General features: G+C 42.6%; 1 protein-coding gene across 3 annotated transcripts in view; it reads right to left on the bottom strand.

The window, feature by feature from the left end:
• The window catches only part of CHRNB3 (cholinergic receptor nicotinic beta 3 subunit), a 108,435-nt gene that overhangs the window by 78,895 nt on the left and 9,044 nt on the right, over nucleotides 1-20,496 (bottom strand). The window contains exon 2 of one of the 3 annotated variants that reach the window (XM_077476109.1): nucleotides 7,687-7,767. The exons of the other annotated variants lie outside the window; for them this stretch is intronic. Within the exon in view, the coding sequence (XP_077332235.1) occupies nucleotides 7,687-7,767 (81 nt within the window). The remainder of the gene's footprint in view (nucleotides 1-7,686; nucleotides 7,768-20,496) is intronic. 3 annotated transcript variants of the gene reach the window in all.

Below are 20,496 nucleotides of genomic sequence, written 5' to 3'. Positions count from 1 at the left end.
AGGGAACTCCAAATATGAAAAGGTTTCTTCACAGTAATAGCTATGAAAATGTGGAATAGACTCCCCCCAGAGGTGGCTCTGGCAAGCTCAGTAGATTGCTTTAGAATAGGCCTGGATTCTTTCCTAAATGTACATAATATAACTGGGTACTAACATTTATAGGTAAAGTTTATCCTGGGAAAATCTGATTGCCTCTCGGGGGATCAGCCTTCTATGAGGAGGTGAGCTGCCATCTAGATAAAGGAATGTCTTGGTGTATCTGGACTTTGCAAAAGCATTTGACACAGTTCCCCATAAACATTTACTGAACAAAGTAAGATCCATTGGCATGGACCATAGGGTGAGTACATGGATTGAAAACTGGCTACAAAGGTGAGTTCAGAGGGTGGTGATAAATGGAGAATACTCGGAATGGTCAGGGGTGGGAAGTGGGGGTCCCCCAGGGTTCTGTGCTGGGACCAATCCTGTTTAATTTCTTCATAAACAACCAGGAGGTTGGGGTACAGCTCAATCTCTGTATTTGCAGATGACACTAAGCTAAGCAGGGCAATAACTTCTGTGGAAACCTTGGAAGAAGGTCTTAACAAATTAATGGGGAGGGCAACTACATGGCAAATAAGGTTAAATGTAGAAAAATGTAAAATAATGCATATGGGTGGCAAAAATATGAATGCAATCTACTCACTAGGGGGTGAAACTCTGGGGGAATCTAGAATGTAAAAGGCCCTGGGGGCCCTAGTAGATGATAGGCTCAGCAATAGCATGCAATGCTCAGCTGCTGCTAACAAAGCAAACAGAATATTGACATGCTTTAAAAAGGAGATTAACTCCAGGGATAAAGCTATAATCCATCTCACTCTACAAGACTCTAGTTTGGCCGCACCTGCAGTATGCTGTCCAATTCTGGGCACCTGTCCTCTGGAAATGGAGCGAGTACAAAGAAGGGCAACAAAGCTAATAAAGGGTCTGGAGGATATTAGTTATGAAGAAAGGTTGCGAGCACTGAACTTATTCTCTCAGGATAATAGAGACCCTTGAGAGGGGATATCATTTCAATTTACAAATACCATACTGGTGACCCCACAATAGGAATAAAACTTTTTTTGTGGAAGGGAGTGCTCACTAATATTGGAAGAAATTAGGTTTAACCTTAAACTGCGTAGAGGGTTCTGTAAGAGCGGCAAGGATGTGGAATTCCCTTCCACAGGTGGTGGTTTCAGCAGGGGGCATCGATAGTTTCAAAAAATTATTAGATAAGCACCTGAACAACTGCAACATACAGGGATATACAATGTAATACTGACCTATAATCATACACATAGGTTGGACTTGATAGACTTGTGTCTTTTTTTTCAACCTCACCTACTATGTAACTATGATCAGGAAGGAATGTTTTGCCCTGCTGTAGCAAATCTCTGGGGTTTTTCACCTTCCTCTGCATCAACGGGTGAAGGATTGTGTATATGGGATTGTATTATTTTTTTTTGGTTGAACTAGATGGACTTGTCTTGTTTTTTTTCAACCTGACTAATTATGTAACTATGTAACTATCCACTAGTAACTCAAATCAATTACCTGTTCTGAGTTCTCCCTATTACAGGAAGGTCCACACATGGATTCAGAATTAAGGACTCTCAAAGTTCAAGTGGTTGTGTCAAGTTAAACCACTTGATGGATCATTTGACAAAAGTGGTTTTGAAAAATTGACATCCAAGAAAGGAGGTTTTCTGAAGTGGGATCTCACCTTGTCACTAGATTTCCTTTTGAAGCCTCCTTTTCAAAACCCCAATCTGTGTCCACAATTGGACTCGTAAAACTTTTTCTGCTAGCTGTTACCTAGCTGAGAAGGTTATCAGAGATTCAATCTTTGAGGAATCTTTGAGGAATCTTTTATTTATTTATTTTTACCAGACAGGATGGTGCTATATGCAGTGCAGGAATTGTTTCTGAAGGTTACATATTCATTTTACCCAAATCAAGAGTGAGTGCTACCAGCTTTTTGAAGGGACCTGAAAGCCCTCAGCTTCACAATCTCAATATGTCTAGGTCTCTGTCAGCCTATCTGGCAGCACCAAGATCATTAAGGTCCTCCAAGAGGCTATTCCTCATCCCAGAAGCTTTACCTTGAATCATTTCACCTTGGCTTGTAAAAATTATATACAGACTATATAGGACTAGTGGACAGTAGTCTCCAGAGGCCATAAAGGTGTACTCAACTAGGAGCATCTCTTCTTCTTTAGGCAGCAAGATCACTACTAGGTCATCTTATCATATTTTTTTAGCCACCTACCAAGTGGATCTTGGTATGCTGACTATTGTGGATTTTAGTAGATGTACTCTTCCTCTTATCTCAGCACCCATCCTTGGCATTAAACAAACCTCTCTTGTCTGTTCTTTAGCTATTTACAAGAATGACGGGGGACTGGGAGTCTTATAATTATTAGTCCTGTGAGTTGGAGAGGCAGAACTAGTAACCATAATTATGCTGTTATGGATGGGGAGCTGACAGCATAGTATTTCAAGGTCTGTAATGATTTTCTTAGTTTTGTAAGGTAATGTAAAACCAAAAAAGAATTGTGTGTGTGTAGGCTTAGAATGTCTACAAAATATATAACAGAATAAAAAGAAAGAACTTTAGTTGGTCAGTATTTGTAACGTGTCTTGAAAAATAACATGTGTCTACTTTGGAATTCAGAATTGGGGGAAAGAAGTTTTTCATCAGAGTGATGATTCCTTTATGGTTTTACGGTTTTAAGATCTCCTGTAGTGTCGTTTTTAGAAAGAAATTTAAGCTGGGAAGAAAAAGAAAGAAATCGAACTACTGCAAGGAGATAACATCAGGAGGGGGTTTGTAGCAATCAATGAAAGCTTCTCTTCTTTTTTAATTCTCTTGTGCTATGTGATATCACATTGCACATGGTCAGTCTTAGATGTTTGTAGACCCTAACAATGAACTTCTTTTATTTTTTAAATAACTATACTCTAGAAAAAAGAATATAGTGCAGCTTAGCAATCTGTATATTTAAGGGTGGCTTTGGTTTAAATTTTTCAGACTAAGACACTTTCAACAAGTACAAAAAATACATGTAGATTTTACTAAAAATGCATTGTCCTTGCCGCTACCTGTGAAGATAAAATAAATCTTACCTTAAGGGGCATGACTGTAAAAGGTCTGCCGACTGGCTCCTGATCAGTGGCTGAGAGCTCTGACCAAAGTGTTCTGGCTGAGGGCTGTCCCCCTGTCAGATCACAATAGAACAACAGGGGGGATCACTGTACTAACATTGGATTGCTAGTACAGCGGCTCACACAGAGCTGTGAGTTTATTTTTGTTAAGCCTGCTGGATTGAACAAAAAAAAAAACTAGTAGTGTGTACTACGCTTTAGTTTTTGTTCAGTTGTGGGCTGAAAAAAGTGATGTGGATGCAGGAACCCCCAGGACACTGTATTCTAATAGCGGCAACCCCACTGTCAGAATACGTTGATCAGAGCTGTAGTTGTTTGGCTGCAAAATGCTGACTGAATGAGGTTTTCCAGTAGTCCCCTTCATCAGAAGCCAATCTAACGAATCTAACGATTGGCTTCTGTCTAAAAGGGAGGGCTAAACACAGATCGAAATTCAGCTGGTCCCTACTGAACCAGTTGAATTTTGATTTGTGTGTACCCAGCTTTAGTGTGTTGTTCACAGGAAATCCAGGTTAGAACAATACTGGAAAAAATCCTGAACAATATAAAGTAATACAGCCACCGCATCTAAGAAATGGGAGGCTGCAATATATGAAATTGATGTTTTGGGGTTGAGATTAACATTAACTTTGTGCAGCTAACTGTTATCAGATATCATTGTTCCCATCTCCCACTGTGGACTACAGATCACCTCACCTATATGTTATGGGTAGATAACACTTTCTGCCCTGGGATGGCAATGGTGCTCCTTTATAGATACAGTACAGTGAGTAAGTGGCAGTATGACCAGGTTAAAATAAAGGATAAAAAGAAAATGAATGCAGCCACCACACAAGGCCTGCTAAGCTGCTCTTGCCAGTGTAATACATGTTAAGTTAACTGGGCGGGGGTTAGATTACTTTGTAATATGACTGACAAGATAACATTACCCTTGGCATCCGCATCAAAAATGAAAAATCGGAAAGAAATGAAGATCTTCATTAGTGTAGTAACTCCTTTATGTTATTTTTTTTTTTTTTTACAGCACTGTGCAGATTAAAAATCTCCTGTATTCTTTAGGAAGAAATTGATAAAATGCAACCCCTGCACACAGTTAATGTAAGGAGGGTGTTTGTAGTAATCAGTGATAGCGTCTCTTCCTACTTTCAATGAAAATGTATCTTCTTTAAGAGAGCTTAAAGTGTTACTAAACCCACAACAGTAAAAATCTGTCTGTATATGCAGTATGGCATGCTTGATATACTCACTGTGGAACATAAGGGTTAATCCTCTGCATTGTGTAAAAAAGCTGTTTTTATTCTGTATGCACAGATCCTTTCCCTCCTGCACTGTCTATCTGGGAAAGGCCAGCTAACACAGGCAGAGTAGCCGACCTGCACATGCTCAGTTGTGTCTTTTATGCTGCAGAAAACATTTACTTGTTCTCAGAAATAGCCAGGTCACATGATATTGACATCACACATGTGGGCGTGTATACAGGCTGCAGTAGAAATCCCATCCTTCCTGAACTCAGTTTATCATGTAACCGTGGCATACAGATTATCCAAAAAGGTATATAGTCATATAGGGGCTGATTTACAAAGGGTTCGCGCCATGAGTTGGCGCAGCGGCCATTTTCGCATTCACAAAGCATTTGCGCCTGTAACACGGGTGGCCACGATCTGTGTGCCGCTATAGACCTGGTGCAGGGCATCTTCAACTCTTAATTAAAAGAAGCTGGAAGTGCCAATATTATGAGGGTGATGTGAGGAAGTATAGATATAACTGTCCAAGTAACAAATATGCCCAAAATAGAAAGGAAAAGTAACTTTTTCTGAGCAAGCTTGCTGCACCTGCAAATTCACTTGGAATTGCGCTAGGTTAATTTATGCATTGCGCATGCGCAAGTGGCATTTGCACCCGTTCAAGGGCTCTGGTTCACTGCGCCGGCAAAATCTTAGTAAATGTCAAGCCACGTAGATTAATTTGCATAAGTTAAACAGGCGCACCTCTCAACTTGAGTTTTTTTTTTTTTTTTTTTTTTTACGCTGGTTCACTTCTATGGGTTTTTTTAAGGCTATTTGCACACAGGTCATGTTAATGTTGAAAAAAAAAAATGAAGAAAAAAAAAATGCGTGGGTGTATCCCTAAATTCCATACCAGGCCCTTCAGGTCTGGTGTGGATATTAACCACTTAAGCCCCGGACCAATTTGCAGCCAAAGGACCAGGCCCCTTTTTGCAATTCGCCACTGCGTCGCTTTAACTGACAATTGCGCGGCCGTGACTCCCAAAAAAAATTAGCGTCCTTTTTTCCCCACAAATAGAGCTTTCTTTTGGTGGTATTTGATCACCTCTGCAGTTTTTATTTTTTGCGCTATAAACAAAAATAGAGCGACAATTTTTGAAAAATTTTTTTTTTACTTTTTGCTATAATAAATATCCCCAAAAAATATATAAAACATTTTTTTTCCTCAGTTTAGGCCGATACATATTCTTCTACATATTTTTGGTAAAAAAAAATTGCGATTATTTATTGGTTTGCGCAAAAGTTATAGCATTTACAAAATAGGGGATAGTTTTATAGCATTTTTATTAATATTTTTTTTTATTACTAGTAATGGCGACGATCAGCGATTTTTTATTTTTATTTTGACTGCAACATTATGGGGGACACATCGGACATTTTTGACACATTTTTGGGACCATTTTCATTTATACAGCAATCAGTGCTATTTAAATGCACTGGCAGTGAAGGAGTTAACCACTAGGGGGCGGGGAGGGGTTAAGTGTGTGTGTGTGTTTTTTGTGGCTTGGCGTCTGACGTCACTGATCGCCTTTCGCTATAACAGGGAACAGACCATCAGTGACAGGCTCAGTAGGAAGCACGGGGAGAGGTTTGTTTACACAGATCTCTCCTCATTCTTCAGTTCTGTGACCCGATTGCGGGACACCAGCGGCAACCTGGTCCGCTGGTCCCACGGTCACGGAGCTCAGGACCACGTCTGGGCACTTAAAGAGCAACATACAGGTACGTGCTTGTGCCCAGACATGCCATTCTGCTGACGTATATGCGCAGGAGGTGGTCCTTAAGCGGTTAAGGGGAACCCTCAAAATCCATACCAGGCCCTTCAGGTCTGGCATGGATTTTAAGGGGAACCCCGCACCAAAAAAAATATGGCGTGGGGGTCCCCCTCAAAATCCATACCAGACCCTTATCCAAGCATGCAACCTGGCAGGCCGTAGGAAAAGAGGGGGGACGAGAGTGCCCCCACCTCCTGAACCATACCAGGCCACATGCCCTCAACATTGGGAGGATGCTTTGGGGTCCCCCTCATCCCCACAACCGTGGCCGGTGGTTGTGGGGGTCTGTGGGTGGGGGGCTTATTGGAAACTGGAAGCCCCATTTAACAAGAGAACCCCCAGATCCCGGCCTCCCCCCCATGTGAAATGGTAAGGGGGTACAAAAGTACCCTTACCATTTCACCAAAAGAGTGACAAAGTGTTAAAAATGACAAGAGACAGTTTTTGACAATTCCTTTATTAAAGTCTTCTTTCATCTTCTTTCTTCTGGTCTTCTTCCTTTCTTCATCCTTCGGTTTCTGCCTCCATCTTCTTCTTCCTCCATCTTCTTCTTCCTCCGATCCTCTTCTTCTTGCTCCGGTGTTCTCGTTCGGGATCTTCCTCCACGGCGTCTCTTCTTCGTTCTTGGGCCGCTCCACGCAATGGGAGGCTCCCGCTGTGTGACGCTTTTCTTCTTCTGACAGGTATTATATAACCGAACCATGCATCAGAGGGGGCGGGGTCACCGGGCGGCCTGCCAGGTTGCGTGCTTGGATAAGGGTCTGGTATAGATTTTGAGGGGGGCCCCCACTGCATTTTTTTTTTTGGCGCGGGGTTCCCCTTAATATCCATACCAGACCTGAAGGGCCTGGTATGCTCTTGGAGGGGAACCCATGCCGTTTTTTTTTAAATTAAAGTCGCCTGGCCTGGGGGTGACTTAAAGTCGTGTTGTAAGTCGCCCCCAAGTCGCACTGTGATTCAAACTCAAGTCGTGTCCAAGTTGCCTCCCAAAGTTACGCTGGAAGTAGTGTTGCCCCTGTGTGAATGGACTGTTAATGATACGGCGTGCGCTATTATCAATTGTGCCGGCATATTATGTTATTATGTATTGCGCTTATGCGTGCGCCGGATCATACACTCACTTGATAATTTATCTGGTGCACAAATTGAGGTATGAACCGGCGCAGCGCATTCATCTTAGTAAATCAGTCCCATAGTGTCAATATTTTAATGTAAAAAGAAAATGTATAAGCTGTGGGGGGTGAACTATTTTCATATTACTGGGTTTAGTAACACTTTAATACCATTATACATCTTGTGCAAATAATACTGTATTACAACAACTCAATACAAATACAATACAAACTTAGGATCTTCAGAACAGTTTTTTCCAAATGTAACACAACAAGGTTTTGACAAAGTGGAAAGTAGAGTGTATTTTAGTGAGTATATATTCATACCTCCCAACGCATTTGGGACCAAATCTCTCTGTCCCTCTTTCTTCCTCAGTTGTTCCTCTTTTTGGTCTGATATAAGGATCTCTATAAAAAAATGTGTTATTTAAATATCAAAATTGTTTAGCACTGAACTTTTTATATAATGTTTAAATTAGTCAATGCGTTGCTTTGAAAAGCCAAAATAAAAGAAAACTAGTGTTAAATAAACCAATCATATTTTGCACATGAATTCTCATTGTCTGTGTTACTGAAGGCACGTCAGGGGTGCGACGCTTGCCTATATTCTTTGTGTGTGTCCCTCTTTCCCATCTCAAAAAGTTGACAGTGGCGGCTGGTGCTCAAAATTTTTGGGGAGGCACAAACAAACAACAAACAAAACCCCATCAATTGCAGCCTCACTGTACCATCAATAGCAGCCACTGTGCCCATCAATTGCCGCCACTGCACCATCAAACTTAGCATCTGTGCCATCAAACACAGCCACTGTGCCATCAAATGCAGCCACTGTGCCCATCAGATACCGCCACTGTACTATCAAACACAGCCACTGTGCCATCAAACTCAGCCACTCTGCCCATCAATTGCCCCCACTGTGCCCATCAAACGCAGCCACTGTGCCCATCAAACGCAGCCACTGTGCCCATCAAATGCAGCCACTGTACCCATCAAATGCTGCCACTGTGCCATAACATGCTGCCACTGTGCCCCATCAAATACAGCTACTGTGCCCATCTTATGCAGCCACTGTGCAGCATCAAATGCAGCCACTGTGACATCATATGCAGCCTCTGTGACCATCAAATGCAGCCACTGTGCCCATCAAATGCAGCCTCACTGTGCCCCATCAAATGCAGCCTCACTGTACCCCATCAAATGCAGGCTCACTGTGCCCTATCAAATGCAGCCTCACTGTGTCCCATCAAATGCAGCCTCACTGTGCCCCATCAAATGCAGCCCCACAGTGCCCCACCAAATGCAGCCTCACTGTGCCCCATCAAATTCAGCCTCACTGTGCCCATCAAACGCAGCCACTGTGCCCATCAAACACAGCCACTGTGCCCATCAAATGCTGTCACTGTGCCATAAAATGCTGCCACTGTGCCCCATCAAATATAGCTACTGTGCCCATCTTATGCAGCCACTGTGCCCATCTTATGCAGCCACTGTGCCCCATCAAATGCAGCCACTGTGCCCCATCAAATGCAGCCAATGTGCAGCATCAAATGCAGCCACTGTGCCCATCATATGCAGCCACTGTGACATCATATGCAGCCACTGTGCCCATCAAATGCAGCCACTGTGCCCATCAAATGCAGCCTCACTGTGCCCCATCAAATGCAGCCTCACTATGATCCATCAAATGCAGCCTCACTGTGCCCTATCAAATGCAGCCTCACTGTGCCCAATCAAATGCAGCCTCACTGTGCCCTATCAAATGCAGCCTCACTGTGCCCCATCAAATGCAGACCCACAGTGCCCCATCAAATACAGCCTCACTGTGTCCCATCAAATTCAGCCTCACTGTTCCCCATCAAATTCAGCCTCACTGTTCCCCATCAAATATAGCCTCACTGTGCCTCATCAAATGCAGCCTCACTGTGCCCCATCAACTGCAGCCTCACTGTGCCCCATCAACTGCAGCCTCACTGTGCCCCATCAAATGCAGCCTCACTGTGCCCCATCAAATGCAGCCTCACTGTGCCCCATCAAATGCTCCCACTGTGCCCCATTAAATGCAGCCACTGTGCCATATCAGATGCTGCCAGTGTGCCTCCCTCCCACCGTCTGCACTTACCCTGTCTCGGTGGCGGCGGTACAGCTCCTCAAAGTCTTCTCCCATCCTCTCTTCCCGTCCTCTGCTATGATTGGACGCCTGATAGCGCCTGTCATTTCCGCCAATCAGGGGACGGGTAACAGATCCAAGCCCTGATTGGCGGAGAGGCGGTTTAGTGTTAGCAAAGAGAATATTCATTTGTTTTTCTAGCGCAGCTGAGTGACCTGCAAGCGCCCAGTTCGCAGGTCAACTTTTTTGACGCCTATTAGAGCCTATGGCTCTAATCAGGTGCTTAAAAAAAACAAAAACCTGCCGCTGTAATTACAGATGCCCAGAACTCCAAAAGGGGCCAGACGCCTAAATAGGGGGTGGCAGCGGTGGCCATAGAGGGGTTAGAGGGGTGGCTGAAGAGAGGAGGTGGCGCCTGTTTGCCCTTATGGATGCACCGCCACTGTATTTTGAGCTAATTTTGCAGTTTACAGTTTTTATTATTTGTTTTGACCTTCACATTTTTTACCTGCCTACTTTATTTATTTTTTTCCTGTTAATTTATTGAATAAAGGGGTTTGTAGATTAGCTACTAGAGGCAGGGTAGATTAGCTACTACAAGGACTATGCTTAACTTCAAAAGAATTGTTGAGATAGAATATCAGTCACACAGGAAGTCCATTGTCAGAAGAAGCAGAAAAGCACAATGGCTGTGTAGCTGTGTAGCAAAGAAGGAAGCAGAACCTGCATACGTAATGAGCCTATGTGGCTGCCGCCATTTACATATAACTTCAAATTACAATGTAGCACCCTCTACTTAGGTTAGAGTTAGAGTACTTAGGTCTAGAGTTAGGATTTTTGTGAGAGCAGGTAAATTTAGGCAAGCCTAGCTGTGTGGTCTGTGTTCTGTAGTCTGTGATCTGTGTGGGCTGAGAGGGGCTCAGAGTAGGCTGGTGACTCACATATAGCATCACTTCTCAGTTACCTCCCTCTGGCTTCTAGTGGATTCTAGAAGAGAGGAGGGGAAGAGAGGTGGAGCTGCCTGGGGAGTTCTAAGGAGCCCTGACCAATCCCCAATTAGGATTGGCAGGGGGCAGGCTTCCTTAAATACCTAGAGTCAGTCCAGCTGAGGAGGAGTTGTCGGGTGGAAGAACTGATGATGGGGTATTAGGCTGTCAGGGCCTGTGAGGGAGCGATCCCCATCCCGGGGGGGTGGGGGTGATCTTAGGCCTGAGACTCGGGTGCAGGAAGGATCCTTTCAAGTCCGCATGAAGGATCTGGACAGGAGGCACAGAGAGGACAGTAGGAGCTAGTGCTGCCGGGCAAGCCTTCACTTCAGGAGGGAACCACCGGTGTGTGTGTGTATTTAGGAGGGCTGGTGAGTGACATGTGCTATCGGGAGTACTGGAGAGGCATGCCAGAGATGACTGAGAGGCGACAGTCAGAGCTGGGTGTACGCCAGTGAGGATTGCAATGTCACAGGAAATGGAGTCAGGCAGCTGCAACCAAGAGGGCGAGTTTTGCCTGAAGAGGGATTGATGAGAGCAGTAGTCACCCATAGGACAGCTAGCACTAAAGACTTTCTATTCTATTTTGCTACACAAAAAGGGACCTGCAGTCCCTGCCTACAAATGGCATTTCCTAAAGCCTGGCTGAGTCAATGTTGGGCCTAACCGGGTGCTAGCTGTGCCTGAAGTCTAGTATTGTGCAGGAGAGAGGGAGTGATATATATAAAAAAAATGGTTTGTCCCTGTCAAGACTGACAAGAAACAGAAGGCCAAATGAGTGACACAGCGTACAATGTGAAGATAATTAAAAAAGGTATTTAAATGTATTATTAAATAGAAAAATACATTAAACTCCTCAATGGGAGGTAATAGTTAGGACACAAGCAACGAGATATCATCCAGAGATTACTGCATTATGTAGTCTCCAGATGTGGCAACATGTAGACAAAAGACAAAACACACTACAAATAAAACAAATAAACAATCGTCCGGACGCCAAGGAGAGGGAGTGATAGTCTGCAAGCAAGTGTTGTGCAGGAGGAGTTTGAAGAAATGTTGTGTACAAGGAGTGTACATAGTTCTGTCTCAAATTGACTGTTCTAAAATTCTACTGGGTATCCCATATATTCCCATCCCTATCCAAGTTCAAATCCCTCAATAAAAATACAAAAACAAACACATGGACTGTTCATTGACTCAAGGTGATTGGGAAGTGAATGCCAGGCTGGGCAGGGAGACAGGTGGACCCCAACTTTCAGCAGCCTTACGGGGGGTAGTATTGCATGTCAACCAGAATATTTACATTAAGATAATCCCATTTACACATTTATGTAAAGTAAAAAAAAAATAAAAAAAACATTGAAAAGAATGCATATTTCCTGTAAGGTAAGACTAGGTCCCAAATGGCTATACTGTATATTCTTGGTCAACCATAAAACCCATAAAATTCATAGGGCAGCATTATACTGTATATTCATATAGGAAAACACTTTGTACCTTCATCTGCCAACCTGAGATGCATCTATAGTATATACAGAATGGAGGCTAGCTGTTCACATTATTTGAGGTAGAGTTTTTTCACCTTATCTATCTCTATGATGGATGACCTTATCTGAGTAAAATTGAAGACAGATTAAGTTGTTGCCTCTATAAAGGTTCTCAAAAATTGAGTATTTTGCTTGTCCTGCTATAACATCAGTCAGAAAAAGAGGACATATCTGCATTAGGGACACAGGGACACTGCAAAGCTGATATAGGTTCTATCCTTCCCCTACTGTACTAAAGAGAACATTGCCATTGCAGATTTAGCTTTATTTCCAGTCAGGTGAAACTATTGTCAGCAGGACAGAAAGAGGCAATCTTTCTAAAAGAGCCCCAGATAGCAGCAAATCTCAACAGGGATCCAATGGTATGACAATAGCCATAGAAGCCTACCCACCTGCAATGAGGCCTTGGATGGGAAGGGGCTCCATTAGAGAGAATAATAACAAAAACTAAACTGTGATGTGGTCAGTATAGAAAAGCTCAGACTTCAGGATCACTAGTTACAGATCCCGGTCAGTGCAGTAAAAAGCAGTGTAGATGTATTGCCCTTTGAACTTCTACCATAGACTAAAGTGAACCCTGTATGCCTAATGCAGTCAAAAAGATTTAAAGAACAGTTGTGTTTCTACACAAGAGTTTAAAGAAGCTAGAATTTCAGAAAATTTGTATTGGGCTTCTTCAGTAATTGTGTACAAGAGCATTCATAATTTTGTCATAATATAATCCATCTGCCTTTCCCTAATTTAGGTATAGTGTTAAGATCAACAACATGCACTCTAATGCCCCATACACACAAGCAGAATTTCCGTCTGAAAAATCTTGGATGCTTTTTCCGATGGAATTCCGCTCAAGCTTGGCTTGCATACACACGGTCACACAATGTTCTCTGAACTTTCGACCGTCAAGAACACGGTGATGTACAACACAACGACAAGCCGAGAAAATGAAGTTCAATGCTTCAGAGCATGCGTCAAATTGTTTCCGAGCATGCGTAGGAATTTTGCGCATTGGAATTGGTACAGACGTTAGGCGTTTCCGATCTGAACTTTTTCCTACCGAAAAATTGAGAACCTGCTCTAAACCTTTTGCTGGTGGGAATTCTGCCAATAAATGTCCAATGGAGCATACACACAATTGGAATTTCTGACCAAAAGCTCACATTGGACTTTTGCTGGCGGAATTTCCGATCGTGTGTACGGGGCATAACAGTTGACACACTGACAGTTGCTACAGAGAGAGCTCTCTTGGGGTCAAAATTAGCTATGATGCTCCATGATTAATAGTTATGCCCTTACAGGGATCCTAACCCTTCCCCAACTCTAATTAAAACAACAACAACAAAAAACAACATTTTGGCTGAACATACAATTTAAATAAGGGGAAAACACATTTCTAGGCTATGGCTTAACCGTACAACCCACCCTGTAGGTGGAGAGTGAGGGTCTCCCATACTTAAGTTATAGATGGGACTTAGAGGAGTGGAGTTGGCCTGCAATAAGCTGACAATGTGGCAGAGGAGCTGTGTGCTTTCCCCTTTGGGAAGAAGCATGGCTGTGACCCTTGAATGAGGACTAAGTGAGAACATGTGAGTACTGCAATTCTCCCTCCTTCCATCTTGCTGGACATTGTTGAAGGTTTACCTTGTTATGTGACTGTTCACCATCCAAATGGACTGTCTGTAACCATTTACTAAATGTATGGAACTGCACTATTCCCAATCTACTTTTTTTTTCCAGTAAAAAGCCTAACAAGCAACAAGCAGCTGTTACATAATTACATAGTCAGGTTGAAAATAGACACAAGTCCATCTAGTTCATACAATCCCATATACACAATCCTTCACCCATAGTTGATCCATAGGAAGGCAAAAAATCCCAGCAAAGCATGCTCCAATTTGCTACAGCAGGGGAAAAAACCTTCCCGATCCCCTGAAGGCAATCAGATTTTCCCTGGATCAACTTTACCAATAAATGTTAGTACCCAGTTATAATATGTACATTTAGCCGGTAGACTGAAAGGATAAGTTCTCTTTTACAAAAAATAATTCACTCAGGCCTATTCTAAAGCAATCTACTGAGCTTGCCAGAGCCACCTCTGGGGGGAGTCTATTCCACATTTTCATAGCTATTACTGTGAAGAAACCTTTTCAGGAAGATGAGGTCAGCCAATCTCACACCAGCATATATGCACATATTGGCAGGCAAGTTGGTTTGTGTGGGTTTGGGTAGCTACAAAGCAAGGAATATGCCCTGGGTACCCCTTTCTAATGGTAGGGCCCCAGCTACAGAGTATGACTATATAAAGTAAGGATGGGATACCATCTACAAATTTAAGCCTAGACTGCAGCCGGTAGACTGAAAGGATAAGTTCACTTTTACAAAAAATAAAAAATAAATGTAAATTTTTTTGCAGGTAAAAATATATGCATTTTTTTTGTTAGGAGTCTGTAAAGCATTTCGCCCATCAGCACATAGTGAGCGTAATGCAACAGTCCTGCAGACTGTCTGTGTATCTGTCTGGCCATACCCCCGATACAGAGATACAAGAACTACTTTGACATGAACTACTAGAGTGCTCAACAGCACCCTGGTATTTCATTAAGAACTACAAGTCGACAGCTGCAAATGCTGACAGTACTTGTAGTTTTCACATTCACAGAACACTAAATGAATAAATGAAATGGCTGGGTGGGCATTCATTCAGAAGATCTCCTGCTCAATGTCAAAGCAGGGGGGTTGTGGAGGCTGGTGCATTTGTAACATGTTACACCTTGAGGCTGGAATCACACTTATGCGAATTGAATGCAGGTTTCCCCGCATCCAATTCACATGACAGGAGAGTGTGACCAGCTCTCAATGGAGCCAGTTCACACAGCTCCAGGGCGGCCATGGAGTGCGCAGCAGAAGGGTCCTGTGCATCTTTGGCTTCATTTCAGATCCAAATTCAGGCAAAAATTCAGACCTAATTCGGACCTTAAATGGTGAAGGGGGACACACCGGACCTCCTTCTGTGCCCTGTGGCACACATATTGTGAACCCAACCTTAATTTGGATGTAACATGTTACAAAAGGTGCGCTTATCCTTAAAAAAGTAAGATTTCTGCGTTATTGTTGTTGACTGCCATTTTTTATTTTAACCATAATTATACTTTAATGGTGTTTTTTTTTTTTTATTTGTTAGATTTTACATGAAAATAAATTATGTTTAATAAAATGTGTATTTCTTGTCTTGTCCATATAAAAGCATTTACTAAGATTTATTGTAAATCTTTTGATTCCTAACATTTTTGCTGTTTAGCATCCCGTCTTTTGTCTTGCAGAACCAGACTGTTAAGTAGCTTACTTCATATTATTTATTTATGCTGTTTAGCAACAGATGAAAAGTGAATGAACATCAAGTGCTGTCAAGCTAAGGCTTTCTGCTATCAGATGTACTGTAAGTGGATTTCTAGGGCGAGCTAAGTCGAGCAGCAATTATTTTATCTTGAGGGGCATAAAGAATGAGTGGTTATGTTCATGGACTTTTTTGAGTCAAGATTGGTCTGTCCAGCTATTAAAAATAAATTTAAAAATAAGTATATCCCCATAAGGCTTTGGGTGGAGGAAATATTGCCTGCATACAGTTCAAGCTTTTTAAATTGTTTTGATTTTCAGGAATAAAAAGGAATGAAATATTTGCGACCATAAATGTGGTCTGAATGGATCTGGGTTTCAATTTACTATGTGAAACAGAAAAAAAGACCAAATGGTCCATTGAATCCATTTTCTTAAATCTATATGTGTTTTTTAAATTTTTGTAAAAAAAATGTTGTCTGAGTTTAGATCTCTGTTTGTCCCAAGCATGTTTAAATCCACTTACTGTTGTCTGACTCCCTATAACTGCTGGAAGTCCATGCCAAGCTTCAACCATTTGAGCTCTGGAAGATTTTACCTCCTTCATGACCAGGCCATTTTTTTAATATTCGGTGCTGCGCTATTTTAACTGTTAATTGCGTGGTCATGCAACATTGTATCCAAACAAAGTTTATATCATTCTTTTTCACACAAATAGAGCTTTGTTTGGCTGGTGTTTGACCATTATTTTTTTTTTTTTTTTTTTCGATAAGCGAAAAAAGACTGAAAATTTTGAAAAAACTAATCTTTTAATGTAATTTCTGCTATAAAACATATCCAATATAAAAAAATCGAATTTCTTCATAAATTGTGGCTAAAATGTATTTTGCTACGTTTTTGATAAAAAAAAAAAAAAATCCCTATAAGTGTGTGTTGATTGGTTTGCGTGAAAGTTATAGCACCTACAAACTATGGTATATATTCTATAATCTTTATTTTTACATTTTTTTTATACTACTAAGAGTAGTAATGAGCAGCGATCTATAATGTGACTGTGATAGTGTGGTGAGCATTCTGACACTAACTGATGCTGGGGGGACTGACTAACTGTCACTGACCTCACCAGTGACACTAATACAGCAATCAGTGGTAATACTATACACTCTCATTGTACCAATGACACTGGGCAGGGCTGGGAAGGATTTACATCCAGGGCGATCAAGGGGTTAAATGTGTGCCTAACTATGTGTAATGTGTGTACAGTGTGCTGATTTTACTAAGAAATCTCTCAGTTTCTCATCTCTGCTTTGCATAAATGCCAACATGTACTGTGACATACTGAAGCAGAGCATGATCCCTTCCCTTCGGAGACTGGGCCGCAGAGCAGTATTTCAACATAATAACGACCCCAAACACACCTCCAAGATGACCACTGCCTTGCTAAAGAAGCTGAGGGTAAAGGTGATGGACTGGCCAAGCATGTCTCTAGACCTAAACCCTATTGAGCATCTGTGGGACATTCTCAAACAGAAGGTGGAGGAGCACAAGGTCTCTAACATTTACTAGCTCCGTGATGTCATCATGGAGGAGTGTAAGAAGACTCCAGTGGCAACCTGTGAAGCTCTGGTGAACTCCATGCCCAAGAGGGTTAAGGAGGTGCTGGAAAATAATGGTGGTCACACAAAATATTGACAGTTTGGGCCCAATTTGGACATTTTCACTTAGGGGTGCACTCACTTTTGTTGCCAGGGATTTAGATATTAATGGCTGTGTGTTGCGTTATTTTGAGGGGACAGCAAATTTACACTGTTATACAAGCTCTAAACTCACTACTTTACATTGTAGGAAAGTGTAATTTCTTCAGTGTTGTCACATAAAAAGATATAACAAAATATTTACAAAAATGTGAGGGGTGTAGTCACTTTTGTGAGATACTGTTTGTGTTTATTGTTAAATATATCTCTCCCATTGTGTGCCTCCTAGGTATGCATTTCCATTGTTAATTGAGTTCCCTCCAAAAGCCCCTGTCCTGGTTGGGTCTGTCACACCAACACAGAGCTCTGGGCTGTGACTGCACACAGCCGATCAGCAGGTCCCAGCTGTGAATTATTGTCCGGGACTTGCTGACAGGCTCCTGCTATGTACAATCACAGTGGGTGCTGGGCAGGGGGCACACATGCATGTGCACTAAACCCGGAATTAGGCAGCAAGACACGGGTACGTCACTTTGCCTACAGCAGCAAACTGTTCACTGTACATTGCAAGTGATCGCCAAGTATTTAAGATTCGTTTTGAACTTTCCTCCTGTTAGTTTGAGGTCATGTCCTAGTGTTCTTCATCTTGGCTTCAGAATATTTGTTTAGGATTGTTATTAGTGTGAAGCTATCAATTCAGAAACAGCCAGCATATATGCACAATTTGGCTTGTAATCAACCCACTGGTACATGATCAGTAAACAAAAACCCTGTCCCCAGACACCTAGTTAGCACCACCATTTTTTGCCTTTCAAACAGTAGGTGAATCCAGGTTGTCAACCACAGCGTGTGTTTTAAAGATACCTCTGCTCTTCCTATGACAGTCAGATGCCACAAATATAAAGGTAAATTATCTATTAAAGCGGAGTTCCTCACCCGAAGTCGATCTGTCCCCTCAGCTCCAGGTGCAGGTGCCAGCATTGCTAGTAAGGGAATCAGGAAGTGAAGCTTTGCGGCATCACAGCCTGGTTCCCTACTGCGCATTTGCGAGTCACGCTGCGCATTCTGAGTGGTCCCTGCTGTCTTCTGTGTGTCTCCCAGAAGGCAGCAGAGGGGACAGAGGAGTCAGACCTGGCCTAGATCGCCACTGATCCTGCAGCAATCTTGCACCGGAAGTGGGAGCAAATACCTGTATTAGACAGGTATCTGCTCCTCCCTCCCCCAAGAAAGGTGCCGAATGTGACACCGGAGGGAGGGGGGGGATTCAGACGGTGGAAGTTCCATTTTTGGGTGGAGCTCCGCTTTAAAGGCAAATAGGCTGTTCAGTTTGCAATGGAAGTATCACTCTCCAATGGAAATTTCCCCAGAGCTTAGTGAATGAAGTGAAGTTCTGTGGTCTTCCATCATTCAATCATGTGCAAGCAAAACAATTTTAGTTTTACTTTCTTTGAACATGATTGGGTATTGTTTGCAAACTGAAACCTCATCTCATTTGTTAAGCTCTGGGGCATATCCCCTTGCAAAATTAACAGCCTATTTGTCTTTAGTAAATCAAACCCTAAATACCAATAGCTAGAGGAGTGGTTAGAGGTGGGGATCAAGACTTGGCTGTTGATTTTTTTAGAAAAAGCTCTACAGACATGTGATATGTGATTTTCAGTCTGCTTCGACTGCACTTTTTAGGGAAAGTTTTAATGCTTTTAAAACAGCAGATGATGAAGTTAATTTAGGACACCACATACATAGAATGAAAGCACTTTAAAGTATACCCAGTGGCTAAATGTTTTTGGGGTTAGAACACCTACCAAACCAGGTTTTCATCGCTCTCTGTGCTGCCATTAAGGAGATTCACCCTCTCTCTTTTGTCCCGGTGACCGTTATTGAAAGAGGAAAAATTTTGAATGGTCACTAGAACAGGACTAAAGGTTCTGGTGACCCTCACTTCCAGTTGTGGCTATGGGACAGGTAGTCCAAGTCCCCAGTGGGGCACAGATGGCAAAAATCCTGATAGAAGTTATAACCCTCCGTCATTCTATAAAAAAGTTTCTTAGAAGTGTAGCGCCGGCTCCTGAAGGGCATGCGCTATGTTTTTGAAATTTAAGGTTACACCTGAACTGCAGTTTGGCTTGGGTATAATTATTCCAAATTTTGACCTCAGCATTAGTCTGACTGGACTATAGGGTGTTCAACCTGGCCACCGGGGGCACTGTCTCTTCTGACAGGCATGGAACCACAGTCTGGTTGGGTGCTTTAAGGTTACTTTCGCTCAGAGCCCACCAGTGGCAGTGTCACTCTTGCTGTGCTTTCTGGGAGAGGGTACTTAAGATGCGGATGTCCCGTGGTTCGGGGTTCTGGTCCAGAAGTATGTTCTGACTCAATGGTCCTGGTCTTCCTTACCAGCCCCCAGGAAGGCTATGGCCCAGGGTGCGGACTTTATGTCTCGGGCTGGCTAGCCCGAGGCAAGGAAACTAAGGAAAGGATTCGGAGGTGGTCTGGTGCTGTCTCTGGTCGTGGAGAGGCCCAGCAACTTCGTAGCTATCCAGGGGAGGACTCTTCAGAAGAAGGCCATGCACGGGTTGGCTTCTTAGCAAGAGCCTGGTGAGGCTGAGGGACCTAAGTGAATCCAATCACCAAACCAGCTGAAAGATCCAGGTATCACACGACTGTTCTACAAGTTCTAGTTTCCTACATGTTCTACAACAACGTCTGTGGCAGAGACTTATTCCTACAATGTCTGTGGCAGAGACTTGTTCCTGATTTAAGCACCTTGTTGGTTGCTAGGCCTTGTGAGAGAGAGACTATTCAACTTGAGTGAACATCCAGCTGTGAATGGCTATTCTCTGAGTTCTTTATTATTGACTTTGACACTAAGAGTACCTGAACTTTTCCTCCTAACCCTCTGATCCTATACTAAGAGACTGTTCGTTAACTACATTTTTTGCAAATAAAAATCCCTTTAAGCGGATCTGTCGTCAGTCTCTAAAGTTTCTGGGCCATCTACCATGGGAACCCCTAGACGCAAATCGAGGTGAAGAAGGTAACGGTAAGCCCAATCAAACCAGCAGCTCCTTCGGAGTTTAGTGTTACAGGAGCAACATAACTACTAGAAAAATATATTTTTCCACCTTGCAGGGTGTCCAGGTAGTGCTATTTCATGCAAAGACAAATGTATCCTAAGCAGGTATTCCAGAATGTCATACAACATACAGAATCCATCTTCTTCTGAACAAATATATTAATGGAGAGTGTTTGACACAAGCATACTCCCTCTGCTCCTGAAAATACATACTCTCTATATGAGTAGCTAAAATCTATATTGTGTGAAAAGCAGGCACTATGGCAAGAACATAGCTAAAGGGAACAATTGATATTCATTATACACTCTGTCGTATGTGCACCACATGCCTCTGTATAGCATATACAATACTCTGCCACTGTCTGTTGTTGTTTGGACTAGAGGATTAGTTGCAAAT

This window comes from Lithobates pipiens, unplaced genomic scaffold (assembly GCF_037356315.1).
Source record: "Lithobates pipiens isolate NorthernLeopardFrog02 unplaced genomic scaffold, aLitPip1_a1.2 Scaffold_13, whole genome shotgun sequence".
Classification (NCBI taxonomy): Eukaryota; Metazoa; Chordata; class Amphibia; order Anura; family Ranidae; genus Lithobates; species Lithobates pipiens.
Note: the sequence above shows the minus strand (reverse complement) of the source record. Positions and strands in the feature narration are given on the sequence as shown.